Source organism: Lacerta agilis, chromosome 2 (genome assembly GCF_009819535.1).
Source record: "Lacerta agilis isolate rLacAgi1 chromosome 2, rLacAgi1.pri, whole genome shotgun sequence".
Lineage (NCBI taxonomy): Eukaryota > Metazoa > Chordata > Lepidosauria > Squamata > Lacertidae > Lacerta > Lacerta agilis.
Window position 1 is genome coordinate 97,443,205 of NC_046313.1, and position 24,441 is coordinate 97,467,645.

The window sequence follows — 24,441 nt, forward strand, 5'->3', positions numbered from 1 at the left end:
TCGGTGAACCTCCCAATTCCTTCGGAGGAGATCTAAAGGCCCGTTTACTTTGCGCCCTAGCAAGAGTTCAAAGGGACTGTACCCAGTGCTTTCTTGGGGAATATCACGGTAAGCATATAGCAGAGGTTGTAGTTTACAGTCCCAATCGTTTGGGTTCTCTGCTACATATGCTTTGATCATTCTCATCAATGTCCCATTAAATTTTTCAACTAATCCGTTAGTCTCCGGATGATAACGGCTAGAAGTTATGTGGGTGATGCCACACACTTCCCACAGCCGTTTCATGAGCCTAGATGTAAAAGATGGGCCTAGATCCGTCACCAACTCACTAGCGAATCCTAAGCGACTCATATAGTTAATTAGTGCATCCGCTACCGTTTCAGTTTCTATATTTCTTAAGGCTATCGCTTCCGGATACCTAGTTGCAAAATCTATGATCGTTAAAAGGTATTTATTTCCCCGTTTAGTTGCCCGCGGCAAGGGTCCCAGAATATCAAGACCTAACCGCTGGAATGGTGTGGAGATTACAGGTAGAGGACACAGTTTTGCCTTGGTTTTGTCCTGACCTGATCCCCGCCTCTGGCAAATGTCATAGGCTTGGCAATACATTTTAATTTGCTTCCCCATTCCTGGCCAATAGAAATTTTGTGCCACTCTTTGTTTGGTCCGAGTTATCCCCATATGTGCCCCAAAAATACTATTATGGGCTTGCTTTATGATTTTTTCTCTATACATGTGAGGAACCACTAGTTGTCTGCGGTTTCCTCCTCCCCCTTTATAAGGTGTGCTAAGGGCTTCACGATATAACAGCCCCTCCTCTAAGCAGAACCTCTCTGGGCAATCAGGGGTTAATGGAACAGTAGATTTTGCTGCCTCAAAACAGCTGTTTAGTCCTATGTCATTCTTTTGTTCCTGAGAGAAATTAGTCTTTTGAGTAGTTTTAAAAGGTATTAGGAAGCCTGGCTCACTCAAAGTTTCAACTTGAGGACTTTGAGTCCTGCCCTCATTGGCAACTGTTTCGCTTCCCTCAGTATCAGTTGACAGTTGGCCCCCCTTGGAGCGGGTAATAACAAACGCACTCTGTACATGCTCCAGGAGATCCCAACCGATAAGCACCGCAGTGGGGATTTCCTCTGAAATGGCCACTTGCCACTTTCCACTCCAGTCATGTAACTTAATGTTTACCTCAGCCATTTGGAGTCTAACTGGCTCCTTGGCGATTCCTTTTAATTCTATAGTTTTTCCTGGAATTACTTTATCGGGACTGATTACCTCAGGATGGACAATTGTGATTTGGGATCCGGTATCTTTTAACCCTAGATATTTTTTGTTTTCAATCCAAATATTTTCCCCTGACTTTCTCAAGAGCAAATCATTCTGTTTAATCAAGTAACAGTGTATTACTGAGGCCTCAGGAATATCCTCTGTCTCAGGCCTAGCTAAAGCTTCGGTTTCCGTGGCAACCTGCTTAGCCTCACCCTGCCCTACTGAGTGGATACAATAAGAGTGTTTTTGAGTGTTTGTGCTCCCAGATTTAACTTGTTCACCAGTCTTACATTCAAAGCTTCTGTGGCCCAGTTTGTTGCACGACCAGCACCTCATATCTCTTCCCCCAGTATAATTAGATTTATTTTCTTTTACCTCAGAGGTATGGGTGTTAGTTTGGCCCACGTCACTTGGGCTTTTTGACTGTGGTATGTTTCCCTTTTTCATTGCCGGAGAAGAGCTTCCTTTAGCATATTGAAATTGGTTTCTGGGGTTCCCCCACAATTTCCCGCCAAATTTTGGACTATCAAATCCATGGTCCCTAATTTCATTAATTTGGTCAGCTAGGGTTGCTGCCTCCTGGATGGTTTTAGGACTTCTTTCCTTTACAAGATATTTCAGCTCCCCAGTTATGGTGGCATAAAATTGCTCCAACGCAATAACCTCTCTGATTTTTTGAATTGAATCCGCACCCTCCTGCTCTAACCATTTTTTGAGGTAATTTGTAATTTTTGCCCCCAACTGAGCATACGTTTCTTCTCTCAACTTTGTCACACTCCTGAATTTTTTTCTTAGTTGTTCTGAGGTAATTCCAAACCTCGTATAAATTAATTGTTTAAACATCTCAAAATCTGTTGACTGTTCTTCTGTCATTTGGGCGTATATTTCTGCCAGTACCCCACTAATTCTAGCCCTTAAGATCACCATTTTCTCCTCATCCTTCACTTGGAAATCTTTACAGGCTCTCTCAAATGATATCAGAAAAGCCTCTGGGCTATCTTTCTCCCTGAACTCAGGGAAACGCTTTAAATCTACCTTCCCTGTTGTTTGACTACTGGTGTTATTACTGTTGTTTTGATTCTCCATTGCTGCTAATTCTAGTTTCCTCATTTCCAACTGAAATTGCATTCTTTCTTTTTCTAATTCAAATTTATATTGTTGTTCTAGTTTCCACTTTTCTAATTCTATAGACACTTGTGGCTCTCTCGCCTCAGGTAAAATATTAGTGACATCTTCTAAGCTCTGCTCTTCCCTCAGAGGATTCCCATTTTCCTCCCCTTCAGAGCTATCTTGAGCTGGTTCCCTCACAGGGTTCTTTGTCTTTTTAGGTGGCATATTGTGTGATTGAGGATTGACAGTTAAATTAACAAAATAAGAGAAATCTCCTCTCAGCACTGTTCCCCCTGACTAGGTTTCTCCAGACTCGGGTCTCAAAGTTCTGCTATGGGTCTTCTCTCTACCCGTTAAGCTTACTTCCTCGGACCCCAAGTCAAAACCCCCTGCCAGAACAGATTTGTGAGCTCTCTTTTCTCCTTTTGTTATCTTAGCCTTGCAGCGTCCTTGGGTACCCACAACTACACCCCCGGGCTAGGTTATCACTTCACAGATTTACCCTTCCCCTTCCAGGTGTATTGTTTAACCCCAGCTGATTCTGCCAATTTTGTGGTGAACAGGCACAACGATTTCAATATCCCTCCACGGGCTTATTGATGTCTCCTGCTGGCGTATTGATCTTATCCCGCCGCTGCCACCAGTTTTGTGGCGATCACACAGGGTCCCCGGTCGTTTGACGGACTATTGATCCCTGTGCCACCACGCGCTTCGCTGCCACCAACCAGGATCCCCTCCCTGGTAATAACTTTCACAGTCAGGGTGCAATTTTAAACAAAATAATAAGTGTTTATTTAAAAACTTCAACAACTTAAGAAATTGGTTACAACCCTGCCTACGCTCACCACTAGACCTCACCACCAACCCTCACAATCAACAACCACCCACCAACCAACTCCCTCGATCAACTGCTCTTCAACAACTGCCCTTAACTCCCCGCTCTCTAACTCTAACTGACTCCTTCAGCTGCCCCTAGCTCCTCCCCCCCTCTGTTTATTGGACAGCCTAGGGTCAGCCACTTAACCCCTTACTCACTCCTGCTCTTATGTGTATTCCCTAGAAAGGCAAACGCCACAATCCCCTCCTTGTTTTGTTGCTGCTGTACTCTTATATGTTTGCACTGTACCACGTAGTCTGTACTGAATTTAGAAAAGTGTAAAAATTTCAACTAAAAAAAAAAAAGATTATGGATTCACTTCATCTGCAGAAATGCATATTAGTGCTGCAGTTAATACTTAGCAAGTAAAGAAGCGGATTTGGGAAGGACAGAAAACACCGAAAGAAGATTCTTTTGAAATGTAGATGCGCAGTGAAGCACTGCTTTAAACCCTTCTCTTAGGTAAACAGGATCTCAAATAATTTTCTTTTGGAAATTTAGAAGGACATTTCTTCCACCTCCCCTCCCCTCCCCTCCCACCTTCTCTGTACTTTAAGTCTACAATCATGTACTTCAAACTCAGTGTTCTACAGGATTGCCTGCTACATCAGGTATTTCTCCTGCAATAAACATCAGAGTGACAGGCCAACAGTTCCACTAGTCTGCAGAGCTGGCCATTTGCTATGTGCAGAACTTCAGGTAATACTTACCGTATTTTTATGGGGGGGGGGGGAGTTGAATACTTTTTTTTTTTAATTAAACAGATTTTTCACAGACGTTGCAACACAATTCCACAATTGGTACTGCATGCCTAATTCAGCAAGTCTAGAGAAAGCGGCGGGGTGTGTGTGTGTGTGTGTGTGTGTCTTCTCTACTATACCAAAATGGATGTTCTGTTGCAAAACACTTTGTGACCACTTGTACCTGGACTAAAAGAGAAAACCTGAAAAGATGCAGGCTGAAGATGATGAATGTTCGACATTCCCATGAAATCCTTCATCTTGTATAAAATCTTTTGAAAGGCAGGGAATGAGCAGCACAAAAAAGGTTAGAAAATACATTGCATGCTATTCTTTATATAAATACATTATTCTAATTAGGAGAAACCCAGCCAGATGGTAGGGTGTAAGTAATATCATCATTATCATTATCATCATCATCATCATCATCATCATCATCATCATCATCATCTCTGCCCTTGCAACAACTCTGAAGAACATGCTGTTTATATTTTAGAATCCCTAGAAGGGTAGATCTTTAGGCCAGATCCCTCATAACCAAATGCAAATTTCTGTTTCTTATGCTTTGCCTGCTGAACGCTTGATTACTGGATTCAAATCATAACAACTAATAAATCAGAGCTCATTGGCAGGGCTCTTAACACAGACCTGTAGCAAAATTTCCTATAGACCAAAAGGGAAGGGAAGGGATTTGGAGGTTCTAATGTACTTAGAGGATGTGCACAGTTAATTCATGGTGCTGGAAAACAACAAATGATGGAACTCCATGGTGTTCATCCATAAAAGCTGTGGAGTTCACCGTATTATTTCAATATCTTAAATATATTTCTGATTTTTGTCCTTCCTCAAATAATCACAGTGAGTCCCCAGATCAACTTGAGAAGTGGCAGGGATAGATATATACAGTAGATAGATATAAAATATATTGGCCTATCAATTGAGACATATAAACTGACACAGTGGCATGCCCTACTTCAAGATATTGGGCATGGGCAAACAAAGGTTTGGCCTTGTTTGCAGCATATATTGTTGTCCCCCCCTATCACTGACACTGGGATCTGGGAGGAACAAGAAGAGCTAACTTTATATGCATTTGTGAACCCCTTATATCATAACTCTTCATGAGATCTACAGGCAACATTCCCCTTCAACAACTCCCTCATGAGATTTTCAAACTGGCAATTTCATAGAATCGCAGAACTGCCGAGTTGGAAGTGACTCTGAGGGCCATCTAGTCTAACCCCCTACAATGCAGGAATGTCAACTAGATCATACATGACAGGGTGGCCAATTTGTGTGTGAGCAGGGAGGAGCTTTTGAAAAGTAATCTCTGAAAAAGAAATTGTCCCCTCAAGACCCCAGGCACAATTCAAAGTGCTGGTTTTGACCTATAAGCCCTAAAAGTCTAAGGACTGCAATACCTCAAGGACCTACCCAGACCCTGAGATCATCCCTGGGGGCGCTTCTTTGTGTGCCCATAGCTGTCAATTTTTCCCTTTTCTTGCGAGGAATCCTATTCGGCATAAGGGAATTTCCCTTTTTAAGAAAAGGGAAAAGTTGACAGCTATGCATGTGCCCCCTCCACAAGAGGTGTAGAGGGTGGAAACACGAGAATGCAGTGGCTTCCCGGTTGTGGACTCCTCTCCCCAGGGAGGCTCGCCCAGTGCCTTCGTTATATGCCTTTAGGTACCAGACAAAAATGTTCCTCTTCAACCAGGCCTTGGGCTGACTGACATCCAATGTCCTTTTAAATGTGTTGCGGGAGGGGGAATTATTGGTTTGTTGTTTTTCTTGTTTTTACTATGTATTCTGTGGTTTTTATATTGCAATTTTATGTTGTGAACTGCCCTGGGATCTGCAGATGAAGGGTGGTATACAATTACAGGTGGGTAGCCGTGTTGGTCTGCCATAGTCGAAACAAAATAGAAAATTCTTTCCAGTAGCACCTTAGAGACCAACTGAGTTTGTTCTTGGTATGAGCTTTTGTGTGCATGCACACTTCTTCAGATACATATATGCTTCTATTCTTCAGATATATATATGCTACCAACATGACCAAACTGCGGGAGGCAGTGGAAGACAGGAGTGCCTGGCGTGCTCTGGTCCATGGGGTCACAAAGAGTTGGACACAACTAAACGACTTGAATTATGGTGCTGGAGGAGACTCTTGAGAGTCCCATGGACTGCAAAAAGATCAAACTTATCCATCCTTAAATAAATCAGCCCTGAGTGCTCACTGGAAGGGCAGATCCTGAAGTTGAGGCTCCAGTACTTTGGCCACCTCATGAGAAGGGAAGACTCCCTGGAAAAGACCCTGATGTTGGGAAAGATGGAGGGCACAAGGAGAAGGGGACGACAGAGGATGAGATGGTTGGACAGTGTTCTCGAAGCGACTACCATGAGTTTGGCCAAACTGCGGGAGGCAGTGGAGGATAGGCGTGCCTGGCGTGCTCTGGTCCATGGTGTCACGAAGAGTTGGACATGACTGAACGACTGAACAACAACAACAAATGACTAAATGACTAAACACAACAAACGACTACACACACACACACACACACACACACACAGTGCAGCCCTATGCCTGTTTACTCAAAATCAAGTCCCATTTTGTTCAGTAGGACCAGGCACATTTGAATATATTTACAGCTTTAGGTTCTTCAGCCAGGTTGGGTCCGTGAGACACACTTGAGTCAAAACAAGTATAAAAGTGATAACAGGAGAGAAGTACAAAAAAGGTTCAAGCTGACAGAAACATGCAGGCATTTTGCCTTTCCTCTCAGTTGCTTTTGAGTTGGATGTGTAGACAACTGCTAGCAATGTCATGATCAGAGAATAGCTTTATGTACATTCTCTTGATGAACTTTGAATCTGCAAATTCTAAAGGAATAGCTGTGCTCCATCCATTGCTACAAAAAAACAACAACTGTAACAAAGAATCTTCTGGCATTTTAAGTTTAACAAATGTATTGTGGCATAACTTTGGCAGGCTAAAGCCCATGCAAGGTCACATTCTAATATTGTTAGTCTTCAGGGTGACACAGGACTCATGTCATTTAAAAAAAAAAATCATGGGTGCCCTCCAACTTTTCCCACTACAACATTCTCTTAGTGTGACGTAACTCTGCACCTAGTAATGCTAAACAGATCCAAAAAGAAACCTAAAAGGAGATTTTTACTTACTTCTTTGGTCTAGGAAGCCTTTGTATATCCTGAAGCTTCAGCATATGTCCTACATTTAACATAGTTAAGCATGATCTGCATCAACTTCATCTTAATATTGAAAGGGTTGCAGACAATAGGATAAGCCAGGCACAGCGGGGAGTCTCTGCACAGAAATATCTAAATATTTTCTCATTTCTTCCCTCAAACATTCTGCCTGAGGAAGATCTGGGTCACCGAAAATCTTATAAATATATATATTCAACAGTAATTTGTTCAGATAAGAGTCTTGTGTGCCTCTCTTTCTCCTTCTTCTATGGGATCAACACAACTCGATGGACTTTGATCAGGAAAAAAGTTTAACTGGTTTTATCTGCATTTTTTATTTAAAAAAAAACTCTTTTAAAGACACCCAAGTTTGTGTCCATCTAACCACCTTGTGATAGCGAATTCCCTAAGTTAATTATATGCAATGTGAAGAAGTACTGAAATGTGTAAAAGCAAGCATATATTCTCAGGCTTTAAATGATGGCAATGTCTCTTGGTGAAACAACACAAAGGTAAAAAGATTCAGAGCAGCAACACCCGATGACTCATCGGCAGCGGTACCCGTTCTCCCTTCACTTTTGTTACAATACATGATATATAAATTCAATGGGTTAGAGACTCAGGTAAGGGCAGCAAATGTTTGTTTACATCTCTCACCAAGAGACACAGCTGTAAGCCTTCAAAATAAATTGTAGGTTCCAGAATGTAGCCCTTTAATAATGGAAAGAGGCAGAGTCTACAGAACAGGAAGCAAGGTCACCTGTTGAACAAATGTAGGCATTTACTTACATAATTGCAGACATTAGGGAAATTGAGGCACAGTCCTGGTCAGAATCTGGTGGTCAGAACCGTTTCCCAGTTATAGTTTCATTTGATAAATTTTTAATTTCTATTTAAGTATTGTATCCCGCAATAAAAAGCATCTGACTGTGTCGACCACAACAAACTATGGCAAGTTCTTAAAGAAATGGGAGTGCCGGATCACCTCATCTGTCTCCTGGGAAATCTTTATGAGGGACAAGAAGCTACAGTTAGAACTGGATTAGCACAATCCTATTTGGCTACAAAATATCAAAGTAATATCAAATATCAAAGTAAGACTTATTAAACAAATATACTAATATTCTACAAAGAAGTGCTGGGGAGAATCATCAAAAGGGAAAATCATATTTTGGCACTGCAGACATATTTGTAAAAACAGTAAGTGCTGCATTTAATCAATTTATTAAAATAGTTATATCCTGCCTATATTACACACACACATACACACACCAAAGTGGAAAACGGCACTCAAGTTAAAAAACAATAGAAGCAATCCCCAAAGCCCCTCTAGAAATAGCCATGTGTTGGCAATACAGTGAAATAAAAACACTGATGAAACAGATGTTGATGAGGGGATACAGCTAAGAAGCTCTTGCCTCTAAGTGTCAACTTGCTAAACTCATTGGTGGTGAAGAGGCACAAGGCCCTCTGATGTTGACCTGCATCTACAAGACTGCATACATGTTATGAGATGATCCTTTAGATATCTAACACATTAGATTAAGATTAAGCTAGCCCCCTGAATTGGTCTGAAAACAAATATGTACTCAATGAAAATAAAACAGGCTTGGACCTCTGCCTGTCCCACCCAAATGCTGAGTCACTCTCAAAGTGCCACTCTGGACCAGCTAAAGTTTCTGCACATGCTTTTCCCCATTCACTACACACTCAGCCCTAGATGTGATACATTTAATTGCAGAATACAACAAAAATATAGCCCTGAATCTTCTCCAACCAATTTTGTTGTTGTTTTCTGGAATGTTTGCTCCTTCCAACTTACACTGACCCAAACAGAGCATTTGCGTTCCTAGAATACTGTTTTGCCCTCATTCTCCCATTACTTATGCTGATGTATGTTGAAAATTGAGGCTTATCAGCTTTGATTATCTGAAGACTGCCATGGTAAGGCTTGAAAATAAGTTCCAGCTACAGATGGAGAGATAAATACACTGCACTAGCGTTATCTGTACATTAAAGAGTTTTGCAATTTCTGCCTCAAGATAAAGTGAAATGCCTATTAAGGAGGGCGAGAGGAACAGAAAGAACAGAACGAAAGCAACACTGAAAAGATGAAAGGAAACCAAGGATTGATCCACTAACTGCCTTCTGCCTGTTTTATTTTTGTTTAATGTTTTCTTCCAAAGACAGCAATTCAAAACAGAAGCTGCATGCCGGTCAGGTTTTTTTCAAGCGGGAAAAGAAACTATTTCTAAATTAGCAAAACTGATATTTCAAGGCTTAGGAAAAAAGAGTAACTTCTAAAGAAAACAACACATTTCTAGGGCTGCCAGCTGATGCACACTTATTTCCAAGTAAAAATACACGGGATTGTACTGTAAATATAAGTTTAAAAAAAGGAACAAAATTCCACTTTACCAAATGAAATTTACAATCCCTGAGTATATCCTTTTACAAGCAAAAAAAAAACAAAAAAACAACCAACTCAAACTGAAGGAACAATACCAACGGCTACTGGGGGGGGGAATGTTTGCCGCAAATCATATGTCTCTTCCTAAGCCTGGTACTGGTGTCCTTATTGTCACTCAGGGCAATTGTGTAAATCAGCATGAATAATCTATGAGCTAAGGAGGTGGGAGGTCTCACACTTTGCTTCAGAAATGGGGTGTGTGTCTCATTGTCCTGCTACCAACTTTTGCCACACCTGTGTAGCTTGCTTGTCTACTACACTTACTTTGCACACAAGTGAATTCTGTGTGTCTTCGGCTTATAGCAGCTTTGGGGCAAGTTTTTGCACCGCGATAAAAAGCCACACCACAGCACAGACTTGAACACCACCCGGCTGAGTCACATTTCTTGTTTTAAATTTTGGTCCCACTGTCCATCAGAGATTCATGCGATAGGAAAATAATCACTGCTATGTCAACTGGTGTACTCTGTTTACACAGCCAAGACCCATTCAAAACATTTGTCTTCTCATGCATATTTCGTATTTATTTATTTATTTATTTATTTTTGCAATCTTTAAAACTTTTTTTAAAGAACCCCTTCAAGTGGCTTACATAAACAGTGCAGTATACAAACAATAGAAACCAAATTCACAAAACAACCCATATCTCTTCCCAAGCAGCCTCAAAAGCCCCAACTGAATACAGACAAAAGGAAACAACCCTAATATAACAAGGAGAGAAATTTCCTTCAGTTGAAGTCCATTCTAAACAGCTACATTTTAACCAAATGCTGAAAATCATAAAGTACAGTATCAGGTTTTGGTCAATCTAGAATCACAGAACCGTAGAGCTGGAAGGGACCACAAGGATCATCTAGTCCAACACCCTGTAATGCAGGAATCTTTTGCCCAATGTGGGGCTCAAACTCACAACCCTGAGAGTCTCATCTCAACCAGAAAGGTGTTCCATAGGATAGGTGTTCCCACCCCAAGAACACACCAAAACCCTGTTCCTTGTTGCCATCCAGTAGGTCTCAGACAGCTAAGGAGAGCAAGTCAGGGCCTCAAATGATAAATAGAGCAAATAAAAGAAGGCAGTCCTTATGGTTCCCACATCATGTATGCACTTAGAGGTAAAAACTAGGATCTTGAATTGAGTCTGGAAACAAGCTGGCACACAGAGTAGATAAAAGAAAATGGAACAATATGTTATGCTCACCTCATTCCAGTCAAGACCCTGACAACAGCATTTTACACTAATAGCAGATGCTTGTAAACCTTTTTCAAGGGAAGCCCTATCTAGAACACACTACAGTAGTCTAACCTAGAGGTACCTAGGGTATGAGTGAGTGTGGCAAGGTCCTCTTTCACCAGGTAAGACTGTAGGTGATGTACCAGCTGAAGTCATGAAAAGATGCTCCTCAAAACCTGCACATTCAGCAGCAACACAGTGTGCTTGCAGGAGCACCTCCAAACTATAGGCTTGAACTTTTAGAAGGAATGCAACTGCATTCAAGGCAGGCTGCACTCCTAAACCTGAATTGGGTGGCCCATCCGCCACAAGTACTTCTGTGGTTTTTTTCCCTGAGTTGAGTTTTAGCTTGTTATACCCCAGCACTTCACAATAAACAGTGGTCCAGGGTTTCCATTTTCTCCCTAGGATCGTATGTGTTAAAGAAAGATAGAGCTGGGTATCATCAGCATATTGATGACGCCACCCCCTAAATCTTCTGCTGCCTTCTTCCAGTGATATGCTATAGATGTAAAACAGTACAGGAGACAAGATGGAACCACACAGAACCCTGCAGGCCACTGGGTGTCCTTGTGGTCAGAAATAAATGGTGGCAGTTCAATACCACAATACCTAATAAGGTTACCCAGAAGAACAATGGTCACTGTTGTCAAATGCCACTGAGAAGTCAATTCAATTCAATTTATTTATTGCATTAGCCCTATGGCCATAGCACATAGTAAAAGACCAGGCAGTAGCCTGACACGATTATACAGAGAATACAACAGTTAAAACAATTGGAAGTAAAATCGAACAGGTTAAAACAAATAAAATAAAATAAAAATAAAAAGCACTAGCAGGCGTGACGACAGTCTCCATGTTGGGAATATACATAAGACTAAGGCTAAGGGAAGTTGGCCAAAAAGGTGGTCCTGAGTTTCAGGGCCTGTAATATGTAGATGGCCACTCCACGTGAAACCAAGGGGTTGGCATCCACCAGTAGATATTTCATGCGGTCATCGTCCCTGGCACTGAGAAGTCGAAAAGAGGAACCAGGAGGGTCATGCTCACCAACAATCTCCCTTTCAAGTCATCCAGTGGGTCAAAAAGGGCAGTTTCAGTCCCCAAACCAGTCCAAAGGCCAGATGAAAAAAGAATCTAAGTAATCAATTCCATCCAAGAATCCCTGGAGCTGTGCCGCCGCCACCACCCACACACTCCCCTTGCTCCCACCCCCAACCCAAAATGTGTCGGATCATGTGATAGCCGTTTAACTCAGAAGAATTCAGTGATTCCCACCACACTACAGAGTTGCCGTAATGCAACAAAGAGGTGCCGGAACTCAGAGACTCTATCTCTGGCCAGACTGATTTCAACGAAGTCCCTCATCACATGGGGAAATTCCTCCGCACAACACTGAACAGATGGGATGGTGACAGAAAACAGTAACTTCTTTGCTGCCATCATAGAATAAATGGGAAAATGGCCTTTAAGATGTGCTCGGTTGAGTTTGCTGTAAGTCTTCTTCCACTGTTGCCCTAGTTGCCTTCCTACTTGCAAGATTAGCCCCAGTATTGTAACCTGGTAAAGCACAAAACCTTATGAATTCCATCTGAGAGAAGAGGACACTTCAAAGTGATTGCACTGGCCATCCATAAATTAAGTAATCTATCAAGATTCCCCTTCCCTTTCCATGTAAATGTTACCAATTGTGTAGCTATTCCCATGACAATCCAGGTTGAGTGGTCTCCGAGTTGGGTCAGCCTTATCCACGGCCCCTGAATAGGCTGTGGGGGGCAGCTGGGTACAGCCTTGGATGTAAAGGGACAAAGAGATAGAACTTCCTGAACCACAAGGACAGAGTCTATGAATAATGCTCCTCTTACTTGCTGCTGCTGTTGTTTTATTACTTGTTGTTCATATGAAGGTGCCAGGGAGGGTTACAACAGTTAAAACACAATGCTGTGAAAAGCTTAAAACAATTTATTGAAGTAGTCAAACTCAAACCATCATGACACCACTCTGGTCACCAAAGAATGAATATTCAAACATTATGAATATTGTGAGATCACTTCAGGGTTTACACCAGGCATAGGCAAACTCCGGCCCTCCAGATGTTTTGGAACTACAATTCCCAGCATTCCTAGCTAACAGGACCAGTGGTCAGGGATGATGGGAATTGTAGTCTCAAAACATCTGGAGGGCCGGAGTTTGCCTATGCCCAGTTTACACCTTGCTGCTGGCAGCGAGATAAACTGTCTGCAGCACAGTAACTCAAGGGTAGTCATCCTAGCTGCTTCCAGATATTTGATGAACTCCAACTCCCATCAGCCTCAGCCAGTATGGCCAATGGTCAGAGATGATAGGAGCTGGAGTCCAACAAACATCAAATTGTTTGGAGATGCTGGCCTTCTTGAGACACTGCAAGAAACATAGTATTGTAGTTCAACATTCTATTGAAAAGATGTAAATTCAAAACTGAGAACTTTATTAGACACTCCACTATCAAGTCTCCATGCATGAAAGACAGTGAACAAACATTTCAAAGCTTTGCATGGTAGCAGCAGCCAAGAACACACCACTATTATGAATTATAATGCTTCGCTTTCCTACCTAAAAATCGTAATTTTGAAGATTTTTTCAGAATATCAAAATCTGTCCAAGGCGACAGACTATTGGGTGTGAGGCAAGCTATATAATCAGCCTACACAAGTCTGAACAACTCTGTGATTATTGATGGATACTTGATGCCAATGATGCTATTAATTGTAGAAAGCTCCTCTAAAACTAATGCAGCTGAAAAGACTTAAGAGTCAAAATCCGTAGCACCATAAAGCCCTGACTGCTGCCTTCTTGCATTGGTGTCTCTTCCAACTCTACAATTCCTTAAGCCAAGCTCTTTGTGGGTCAGCAATCCACCCCATAAGCACCCTCATGGAGTCATGCTGTCCACCTCTTGCTCAAAGCTCAAGAGATCTGTAGGTTTGAGTTGGTGCAATCCTCGTATTAAGCTGATAGCAGTCTCTGGAAAATACACTGCCAAAGCATTCTTTGTATCTTCCTTTGAATGCTCCATACATTTCTGCCTTGACTTGGCTGAAAAAAGGGAGGCAACAGAAGAACCTTGGGGGGGGGGGAGAAGCACTTTCTCTTCAAAGTCTGAGTCTCTTCCATCCTGCCACAATGCCTCACCCTTCCCTTAAAAGGCCCCAGTTGAGGTTTCATTGCAAAGTTCAGGAAGCATAGAGGATGGTATGCATAAACAATGGCACATATATATTGTGGCTTTTGTATAAAACAAAATGATATACCGGTCATATGACAGAAAGCATCAAGCTTCTTCTAACCGACTCTAAGACAATCATAGATAGGTCATAACTAGATTCTTTCTACCCTGCCTAGACAATGTGAAGTTCCATATACATAACCCAAAAATCTTCAGCAGACATAGGTGACCTAATGTATCAAGGTTTGCTATGAAATAAATACAGATCCAACCACATGTGCTGCAGAGGCAGGCAGACACGTGATATGTAGCAACACAATTAAATTATGGGCAGAAAGCAAAAGCTCCATTTCTATGCCTAACTTGCCCTTCAATTTATTTCACTGTGATTGTCTAGCTGGATGATAAGATGCAAGAAACAAACACATCATCATTAGGCTCAAGTTGCAACACTATTTGGAACCAAAGTATGCAAAATTTTCTGGCCTAATCAGTTTTCTACACCAACAACTGGTTTTCTGAAGCAAGCCTTCTGCACCAGCTAGATTCCCTGCTCCATGAGTTGTTCCTTTTTCCTCCCCCCCCCCTCTGTTTTGGGTGTTCTTCAGACTTTGGATAGGCCACATGACTACATCCTTTCAGCTTCTGCTCCATCCTTGAAACAGAGATAATAACAAATAAAATTCAGTATTCACAGGCAAAGACACGAACTGCCAGTATTTAGCCCAGCCCCAAGGTCCAGCAACATACATTTCCTTCAAACAGCATTTCCGTGTAGAAAAGGTGGGCTTAAAACATATAATTCATGCCCAACAGGCATTCCCATCAACTGATGAACTGCTTCTTTGGCACACTTCATTTAGCAGTTAAGACTGTTCCTACAGAGCATTTAATTAGCAGCTAAAACTTTTTATTAAAAGCTTTCTTATGCATTCCACAAACATAAAACGAATTTATGCACAAGAAGCAACAGTGTGGGGTAGGGAATAATAATAGACTGGCAGCACTCCCCTCATTGTTTACACATTTCCGTAGAAAGAGTTAGATATAAAACTATCCTAAGTTTCACACAACCATGTAGAACAAACTACTTGGCTGGGGAAATCTTATGGGGGAAATATGGCCATATGTGCATATTCAAAAATACTTAACATTGGACTCACACAGAAGAAGAAAAGAATAATGAAAAAAATGCTTCTTCAAAGGGCTTGTGTATGTCAACGCAAACGTCAGATGTGTGCACTAAACGTCAGATGTGTGTACTAAATGTCAGATGGATGTACAAGTTCATAATATGTGTGAATCAAAACACACATACACCCCACACACATATATATTACATAATTTGCTGGCCATTCAACATTAGAGGGGATGTGATTAATCTTCCACGACAGGCTCTGAACTTTCCGTTCAGATGGGTTCTTCCTCTTCCTTCAGACCTACTGGCAATGGATGTCATTTGACCTGCAGATTTCACTCCGAATAAGGATCAGAGAAACAAACACTGACATTATTCCGCTAACCAATTATCTGCCTCAATTTACTGCTCAAGCCCAGAGACTAGTTTGCTAAATGCATAACAACTAGAGGGGGTGGGGGGGGAGGAGGAAATGTTTGATAGAAAGGAGGGGGAAAATATCTTCAGTTCTTTCGTTTTGCACTTAAATGAGCAGAGTGGATGAAGCCAAAGGAAGCCACGCACAAAGCAAACAAATTTGAGTGCATGGGGAGGTGGGAGGGGGGCACAGGGGCTGGGATCTAAAATACCATTCATCTTGGGCAGAGGCACTGGCTAGCTCAAAAAGTGGGGAAGGAGAAGCCAGGCCTCCTCAAGGGTTTTTGTGGGGAGGCCAAATAGGCCCCTTAGAAAGGGGCGGTAGGTAAGGAATAGCAGGGATAGAGAGAAGCTTTTGAACCATTTTGCCTGCCCTTATTTCCCCCCATCCTCTTTCCTTTCCCCAGCAGGTTGCTAGGAGGAACATGTGCCTCTACTCAATCCTGTGTTTACACTTTGGGAAACTCTCACTTCCATATCTCCCTCCCCAATTTCCTATCCCGGGGAAGCAAAGGCAGCACAACTGTGTCTTTCTCCACCTCCCCACACTTAACCCCAAATCCAGTTCTTCACCCTAGGTTCCTACTTCCTCCTCCTCAAGGGACTTACAATCCTAGCCAGGCTTCACCAGAACCTTGAAGGGGGTGGGAGGGTGGGAGGGAGGGAAGGAAGGAAGGAAGGAAGGGGAGGAGGAGAAGGAAACACACCTGTTTCATCAAGCCAGAATAAGTGAATGCAAAACAGAGAGGGCTATTGTTCCCTAAATAGAAAACAAGCACTTAGCAACCTTTCTAGGTGGACTTGAATGCCAGAACCCTATTTTTCAAAATAAATAAATAAATAATGCCCTCCTCTTCCTACCTCAGAAGGGGAAGAAAAACCTGGAGCTGGACTTTCCTGCTCCCACTCTCGAAAGGAAAAGCAGTTGGTGGAGATCCAGAGGGGTTAGGATTTGCAAGATCCCCACCCCAAAAAGGGGGACACCCTTCCCCTAATCAGCAGAGGGTCAAGAAGTCACCGAAACCACTGTCTTGAGACCAAGGGGAGTCCAACCATTCCCTTCAACGTTGGGCACACAGCTTCCCCCCAGCCGACCCAGGCACCCCTCACTCATAGATATCCAGCCCCACACAAGCCCAAACACCACCCCTTCCGCTCGCCCGCCCTCCCTTCTCCACCTCTTAGAGCTGGCAGTCCGACTTACCCACTCCAGCACCCTCAGGAAAGCCAAGGGCTCCTTCAACGCCCGGAAGGTTCCCTTGGAGGCGAGCTGGTGGGGGGAAAGAAAAGCCAGTGAGGGCAGGGGGGATGCCAACCCCTGCGGCGAAGCCTCCCTGCGCGCGCGCTTTCTCCTTGCCTGCCTCCCTCCCTCAGACGCCCTTACCTGGTCGACGGATTCCATCCCTGCCCAGCTTTTGGCGCGCAAACTTCAGCTTCCCCGGAGAAGGCGGCGTCCAGGTGCAAGGAGCGCCCTGGAGAGGCTCTAGGCGGCTTGCCCGCGCCGAGCAAGGCAGCCGAGGACGGAGCCCGGGTTGGAGCGAGCGAGGCGGGGTGGGGGGAAACCCAGAAGAGCTGAGCTCCCAGTGAACATCCACGCCCGAGCCGAGCGCGCTGGGCGGAGGGAAGGAGAGGAGGAGGAGGAGGAGGGGGTGGGCTGCCCGGGCTCGCCGCTCTGCCGCGCTCTAGTCGCCTGAAGAAGCGAGTGCGAGGTGCCCGGACCGCTGCTTGAGAGAGGAGGGGGACGCTTCAGCCGCTCGCTTCGCCTTCTCCCGGCTCTCACGGGCTGAGCGCTTCTCCCCTCACAAACCTCTGGACGGTGCTGGCGCGCTTCCTCAGCAGGTCGAAGCGGAGGCAGAAATAAGAACAGGAGGAGGACTTTTTGAAGAGAAGGGGTCTCTGTGCCACTCCGGCGCTTTTCCCCCCGCGCAGCGTCCCCTGCGCGCTCGCCTCAGTCTGCGTCTTCCCGCCGAGGGAAGAGCTGCGCCCTCCCTCTCCCGCGCGATGTGGGACTCGTAGCCCGATCCTACGTCTCCCCAGAAGCTGCCTTATACCGAGTCAGAGCACTGGCCTGTCTAGCTCAGTAATGCCTACATTGACTGGCAGCGGCTGTCTGGGATTTTTCGCACAAGTCTCCCAAGCCCTACCTGGAGAGGCCTGGGATTGAACCCGGGACCTTTTGCTTGCAAGGCAGACCTTCTACCACTAAGCTATGGCCCTTCCACTCTTACTTGGGAGTAAGCCCCAGTGAACGCAATGTAGGCGTGAGTGACTGCACAGTCCGTGAATGCAAGTGGCATAAGCAAAAATAAATCCCTGCCTCCAAGGAGTTTACAGTCTGAAATAAGCAATGGGGAAAACAAGAGAGGGAGCAGTGAATGCAGTTAATACTTGTTTACTACACCATATATGCGTTTAGCCCCTGTGTGTGTGTGTGTGTGTTTGTGTTTTCGTGTGTGTGTGTGTGTTTTCTCTCTCAGTTAAGCTAAATTAGATTTCTTTCCAGCATGTATGTGCTAGGTTTGTACACATCCTCAGCAAATGTACAGTGCGATCCTAACCATGTCTACTGAGAAGCAGGTCTTATTGAATTCAGCTGGGCTTGCACCTGGGTAAATGGGGTTGTCTCCTTAATCTAGGAATCAGTGCCATTCATTGATCACCAGTGGGATTTGCTTCGCTGGAAGCAGACGTGCAGAGGACTAGGCTGCATAAGGAAGTGGGTAGAAAGCAAGCCAAAGAGATAACTACATCCAAGTAGTCTGGGGGTTTTATGGCTGCAACGATGTGCTACTTTTTGGACTGGCAGAGATCAGCATGAGGATTAGCACAGTGTGACTTACAGGTGTTGGGCAATGGCATGCTTCTTTGGCAGCACACCAATTAGAGCCTTAAAAGTCATTAATTATGTGCTTCTCTTCATGAAAACTAAAACCTCATTAAAGAGTCACTGTTGTTGTTGTTTTGCAGTGTTCCTCACAATATCGAGATAAACATCCAGGAACATCACACATCTCTCCCAAATGCTGCACTGTTTTGAACACTTCAGCTGGCCTGCTGCCTTTCTTGAAGCACCGAGGGGACATTCTTGAGTGTATTTATTTAGAACACACCATTGGGAGGTGTGCCACTTGAATCCCGAATGGATTATTCCTCTGGGGTGCAAGCAGGATGCTGCTATTCGACCCCTCAAGCAAATCTAAATGAGAGGAGGCATGGCATGAACGGTTCCTGTGAGGCCTCTGCCTCTCTTCTCGATGGGGCACATTTCTGAGGAGCGACAGAGTAGAATTCCTGACATTATTCCTCCACCCCAAGGAAGAAAAACAGAACCTAGAGGAGTGTACGTAAAGCTCTGGGTGTCATAAAAATGCAAATATACGTAATTGAAGAGTTTTGGCATTTTAGACCCTGCCCCCCCCCATGACTCTGCTTGATCCCTCTGTTTCTGCAGCTATCCTCCCATCCCTTCTTTTTTATCTTTGTCACCTCAATGTTTATGAGACTGTTTTAAAATATGTGAAACAAAAATTTGCAATTTGGAAAACTTTATTTCTTAAAAGAGAACCAAACCTTGAAAACAGAAGAAAGGAAGTTCACACTTAACTTTCCTTAAGCATTTACTTCATTAGCTTTGCTTTTGAAATCTCTAAACATCTCCAGATGTTGTTGGACTACAGTTCGCTGACGTTATGACATGGTGGCTAGGGCTGAAAGGAGTTTGAATCCAGCAACTTCTGCAGGGCCACAGATTCTCCAACCTGCCACAGGTGGGCTGTGGTATTTCAGAAACAGCCCCTCTTAGATTAACCATGTTCAAGAACTTTGTGTAGTTTCTGAGGCCCTTTCTCAGGGTCCACCCCCACTGACAGAGGTGTGGTTGGTGAGAACAAGAGAGAAGATCATTTTGATTGTGGCACCCAGATTATGGAATGACCTCACTCAGTGTGATGCTTTGGCTTCATTGCCTGCTTTTTAGAGGTAAGAGTAGTCTGGTCAGCTATTTCTATCCTGAAGGATTAAAATAGTTATTGGGGAATAACCTGCGTAACAATTTTGCCATGATCTGAAACAGAAATGCTACTGCATCTGACTATTTATTGATTCTCACTTCATTCTTTTGTTAAAAAAAACAAAGAATGGAAAGCTGATTTTCCACATTTGCATCTGTTTTAAAATCTATTGGTCTGATCCTGTAACACACAGGATCAGACCAATAGATTTATGTGTTGAAATAATTGTCTAATTTGCACCTTAGGGCTATAGGACACTCTTTCATGCTGAGTCAAGGCCATTGGTCCATCTAGTTCAGCACGGTCTACTCTGGCAGCAGCTATCAAAGTTTCAGACAGGTCACTCTCAGCTTTCCCCAAAGATGCCAGGAATTGAACCTGGAACCTTCTGCATAGAAAGAAAATGATCTACAGCTGAGCCTTTCACCATGAGCTAAGTCCACGAGTTAATGGAAATTGCAATATTTAGAAATGTTGCGACTTGGTTAGTTATTAAAAAAAAAATTAAAGCCCTTCAAATAAATTAATCAACAGAATCTCTAAAGATCATCCCAGGAAGGACTGTGTAATGGGATGTTTCTCTAGAGCCAGTGTGGTGTCGTGGTTAAGAGCGGTAGACTCGTAATCTGGTGAACCGGGTTCATGTCTCCGCTCCTCCACATGCAGCTGCTGGGTGACCTTGGGCTAGTCACACTTCTCTGAAGTCTCTCAGCCTCACTCACCTCACAGAGTGTTTGTTGTGGGGGAGGAAGGGAGAGGAGAATGTTAGCCACTTTGAGACTCCTTTGGGTAGTGATAAAGCGGGATATCAAATGCAAACTACTACTCCTCCTCCTCCTCCTCTTCTCTAGCACCTTAATAAAAACTACGTTTAAAAAGAGCCTGTGACACTGATTCTACTTCTTCATTATTACAATGAAGGGGAATAGATCAGGTAAGAGGCAAGCTGAATTTAAGTGCACCAAAGCATGCTCAGATATCTCTTGTTGGAGTTAATGGAACTTTCCTGTTGAAGCCAAAATATTAAAAACAGCTATATTGCTTCTGAATGCTGCTCACTCTGCAAATTAGCTTTGTGAAGGGAATAAAACACGCTAGATTCCCCTGCCCCCTCAAGAACTGGACAGAGAGCCTAGAGAGATGGGAGGAATTTCTATACACCACAACAACTCTGGTCTTGATGCTGCACCAAGTACCCAGGTGGACACAGCTGGGTTAGACCAACTCCACTCTGCTCACCCATCCAGGTCTCGGTGATGCAGACCAAATCGGCCTCATCACCCACAGTCAGCAGATGACAGAGATCTTACTCAGAGCCAACTTGGCATTCAGCCACAGCAGCCACAGACCCAACACCTGGCTGATAAAAGACAACCACAATTCTCCAGGTTGGAGGAGGGGCTAGCAGATAGCACAGCCATGTGCCCCTTACCCAGGCTGTCCCATACCCTACCCTGAACCACAGTGAATGGGGGTCCCACCTCCTGCTCTTCCCAGTTCCTCTCTAAAGGAACTGTTTTGTTTATTGAGATGGGCCTATATAGACTAGACACACTTGTTGCTGAGCAAAGCCACCTAACACCTTGTAAGGGACTCTTGCAGTTCTTATGACTTATGCTTTATAAACAGACAGGCTTGCTATGCCAGAAGAATTGCCTACAGGTGGTCAGCCGATCCTGGCTCTCCATACACTGCTTGATGTTTTGCTGTGCTTCTTCTTCTTGATTCTGAGCTTTCTGTACTGATGGATGAGACCACCTAGTTAAGCTCTCTGAAAACAGCATATGTATTCTGTATTTAATAAAAAAGATGTGAAGCCTAGAAAGGAGTCGTGAAGAATCAACTATATACAGTAAGCTTTACAGACTCTACTCTAGATTTGAAGGGTGCCTGGTTAAAAATATTGGCGTTTGGGCTTCCAGGCTGAACAACCACGAGGTTTTGTGATAATTGCCAATCATGGGGACAGTGCTGAGACATTACTTTTTGTGGGCCAGTTTCGGTTGTTGTAAATGTGCACATTTTCATGCCTCACACAGTTCTTTTCAAAGCAGGAAGAAAAGGCTTTCCAGCCATCAGCTTTTTTTTGCTTCTTCAGAACAAAATGGCAATTTTTTTTCCTTATCTTAGTGGGGGGTGGATTTCACAGTACCTTTTAAAGTGCTCTAAATTGCAGAGTGCTTTAAAATGTTTTAAGGGTGTGTCACAAAAGAGGGCAAAACATAAATAAAATCCAAAAGTTACCACCAACTGGTTGAGTTAGAAGCACTTTGCCACTATATGTTGAAGACTGTACTGCATCAACCCCTGAGCATTTCAGTGGAACCAGCAGTGTGTTGCTGTGACTATCTTTTTACTCTCTTCGTATACTTTGATAAACATGGAAAAAGAGGGAACTCTCACAGCAGCTCCTTGGAGGCCTGTTGTCAGCTAGAATGGTGGGTAAAAAGATGAGTATAGGTAAGTTAAGCAAGGGTCTCGAGGATGCACAGGAAGGTGTTTGTCCAAACTTCCATGCCATATCACAAAAACTGATTTTGAAAACACCCTCCATCCCAAAATTGGTTTTCCATGTGGTCTGTAGAGGCTGCTGCTCAAGAAGGACAAGGACAAATATCCCCCTGGGCACATGGAATGATTGCCAAAGTTCCTTTATTCACAACCACTGTCATTTTTGTTGTTTAGTTGTTTAGTCATGTCCGACTCTTCATGACCCCATGGACCAGAGCACGCCAGGCACTCCTGTCTTCTACCGCCTCCCGCAGTTTGGTCAGACTCATGTTGGTAGCTTCGAGAACAATATCCAACCATCTCATCCTCTGTTGTCCCCTTCTCCTTGTGCCCTCAATCTTTCCCAACCCCTTTTCCAGGGAGTCTTCTCTTCTCATGAGGTGGCCAAAGTATTGGAGCCTCAGCTTCAGGATCTGTCCTTCCATTAGCCTTTATCATTTCTATAGTAATTGTAATTTCCGTTGCAGTGTTCATAGAGCTCTAGCCTTCTTGCCTCATTGATCTCCGGGTAAATGGGTATAGTTTTCATGGTTGTTGTTGTCTTTAAATGTCTGCATTCCTTGCTCTCTCAGTGAACCTTGTATGTAAACAGCACATAGTTGCCAGTACCAGAAAGTACCAGCCATCAACCATGGCATTGCATTAGCCAGTTTGTTTTAGGGGGCAAAACAAGCTCCAGCTGCAGACCTGCAGGGCTTTGGGGAGCAGCTGCATCTTCAGCACAGCTGCACATGACAGCTGGGGGAGAAGGTGGTGGGGGTGAGGACAATTGCTGGGCCAACCTGGAGCTGGCATGGAGATGAGGCCTAGATGTAGCATGATGCTGCCACACAATCCTGGCGGAACTGGTTTGAGATGCAACAGGTCTCAGGTCAGCTCAGCCCTGACCTCCTCCAGAATGTTCCATTTCAGGTTCTCCTCATGGCTGCTTCCAGCAGGGGTGCTGCTGCAGCACTTGTCTCTCCATCACATTTTCAGTGGGTGGAAGGGAATGCTTTGCAAAAGCAAAGTGTCAGCAGTATCCACTGGGAAGCCAGTTTAGGAATTAGAGTTGGATGGAGGGACATCTCTGTCCAGAGTCCAGGAAGGGCAGTTTGGATGGTTCTCCTCAAATGTTGTGAATAGTGTACGCACAATATTTTCATAGAACCACAAGGAGAGAGAGGCAGTTCATTTAGTCTTGAGTGGAGCAAAGCAGCATTTAAAAAACAAAACAAAAACAAATGTGTGCCCAATTTCTATTTTTTTAAAAAAATCAAGGTAACCTACACAGATTAAAACGAGAATAAAGAAACATGAAAAGGCAGTAACTGACAATACTAACCTTACAACAACCAACAATAAAACTGAAAATGATTGATAAATCTTAAAATTTACGGAATGTCGAAAAGCTGGGCAAATAAAAAGGCCTTCGATTGGTGTCTAGGACACCTGGGTCATCAAGCAATATATTCAATATCTGTGTAGGAAGGTGAGTGCTGAACTTGCCAGGGAAATGAGATCTAGCAAAGTGTGGTAAGCTTGATCATAAAAAAAATAGTTGACTCCCACCCAATGAGTATGGTGTGACCTCCCTCAGGAGGCTCACCTGACACCAACATTACAAGCTTTTTGATGACAACCTTCCTATTAGCCTGGGCATTGTAGCTCAGGAGTGACGACCCTCATGCCTTGTGGTTGATTGGAGAATCCAAGCCTCTCTCTCTGGACCTTGAGGTTCTCCCCACAATGACCCTTCTCCACACCCTCATTCAGTGTTTTTGCTTGGCTGGAATGTGTCCTTGGATTCCGATAATGCCTCTTGCCTCTCTGCATGGAGTATGGAGGAGGATGTGCAGAAATTAGCCTACTTTGCAAAGGGACATGAATAATAATAATAATAATAATAATAATAATAATAATAATAATTTATTACTTCTTCCTTTCCCATCTGGCTGGGTTTCCCCAGCCACTCTGGGCAGCTTCCAACAGGAGATTAAAAATACATTAAAACATCAGTCATTAAAAACTTCCCTAAACAGGGCTGCCTTCACATGTCTTCTAAACATCAGGTGTTTATTTCTTTGACATCTGATGGGAGGGCGTTCCACAGGGCGGGTGCCACTACCAAGGAGGCCCTCTGCCTGGTTCCCTGTAACTTCACTTCTTGCAGCGAGGGAACCGCCAGAAGGCCCTCAGGGCTGGACCTCAGTATCCGGGCAGAACAATGGGGGTGGAGATGCACTTTCTTTTACATTTGTTGCCTCAGCCACTTTT

At 43.8% G+C, this 24,441-nt stretch overlaps 1 protein-coding gene across 1 annotated transcript in view; it reads right to left on the minus strand.

The window, feature by feature from the left end:
* Positions 1-17,551, minus strand: part of SYNPR (synaptoporin) — a 157,772-nt gene extending 140,221 nt beyond the window's left edge. The window contains exons 1-2 of the mRNA XM_033141312.1: positions 17,049-17,551; positions 16,869-16,934 (exon numbers count right to left, since the gene is read on the minus strand). Coding sequence (XP_032997203.1) covers positions 16,869-16,934; positions 17,049-17,066 — 84 coding nt within the window. The 5' untranslated portion in view covers positions 17,067-17,551. The remainder of the gene's footprint in view (positions 1-16,868; positions 16,935-17,048) is intronic.
* Between the last annotated feature and the right edge of the window lie 6,890 nt (positions 17,552-24,441).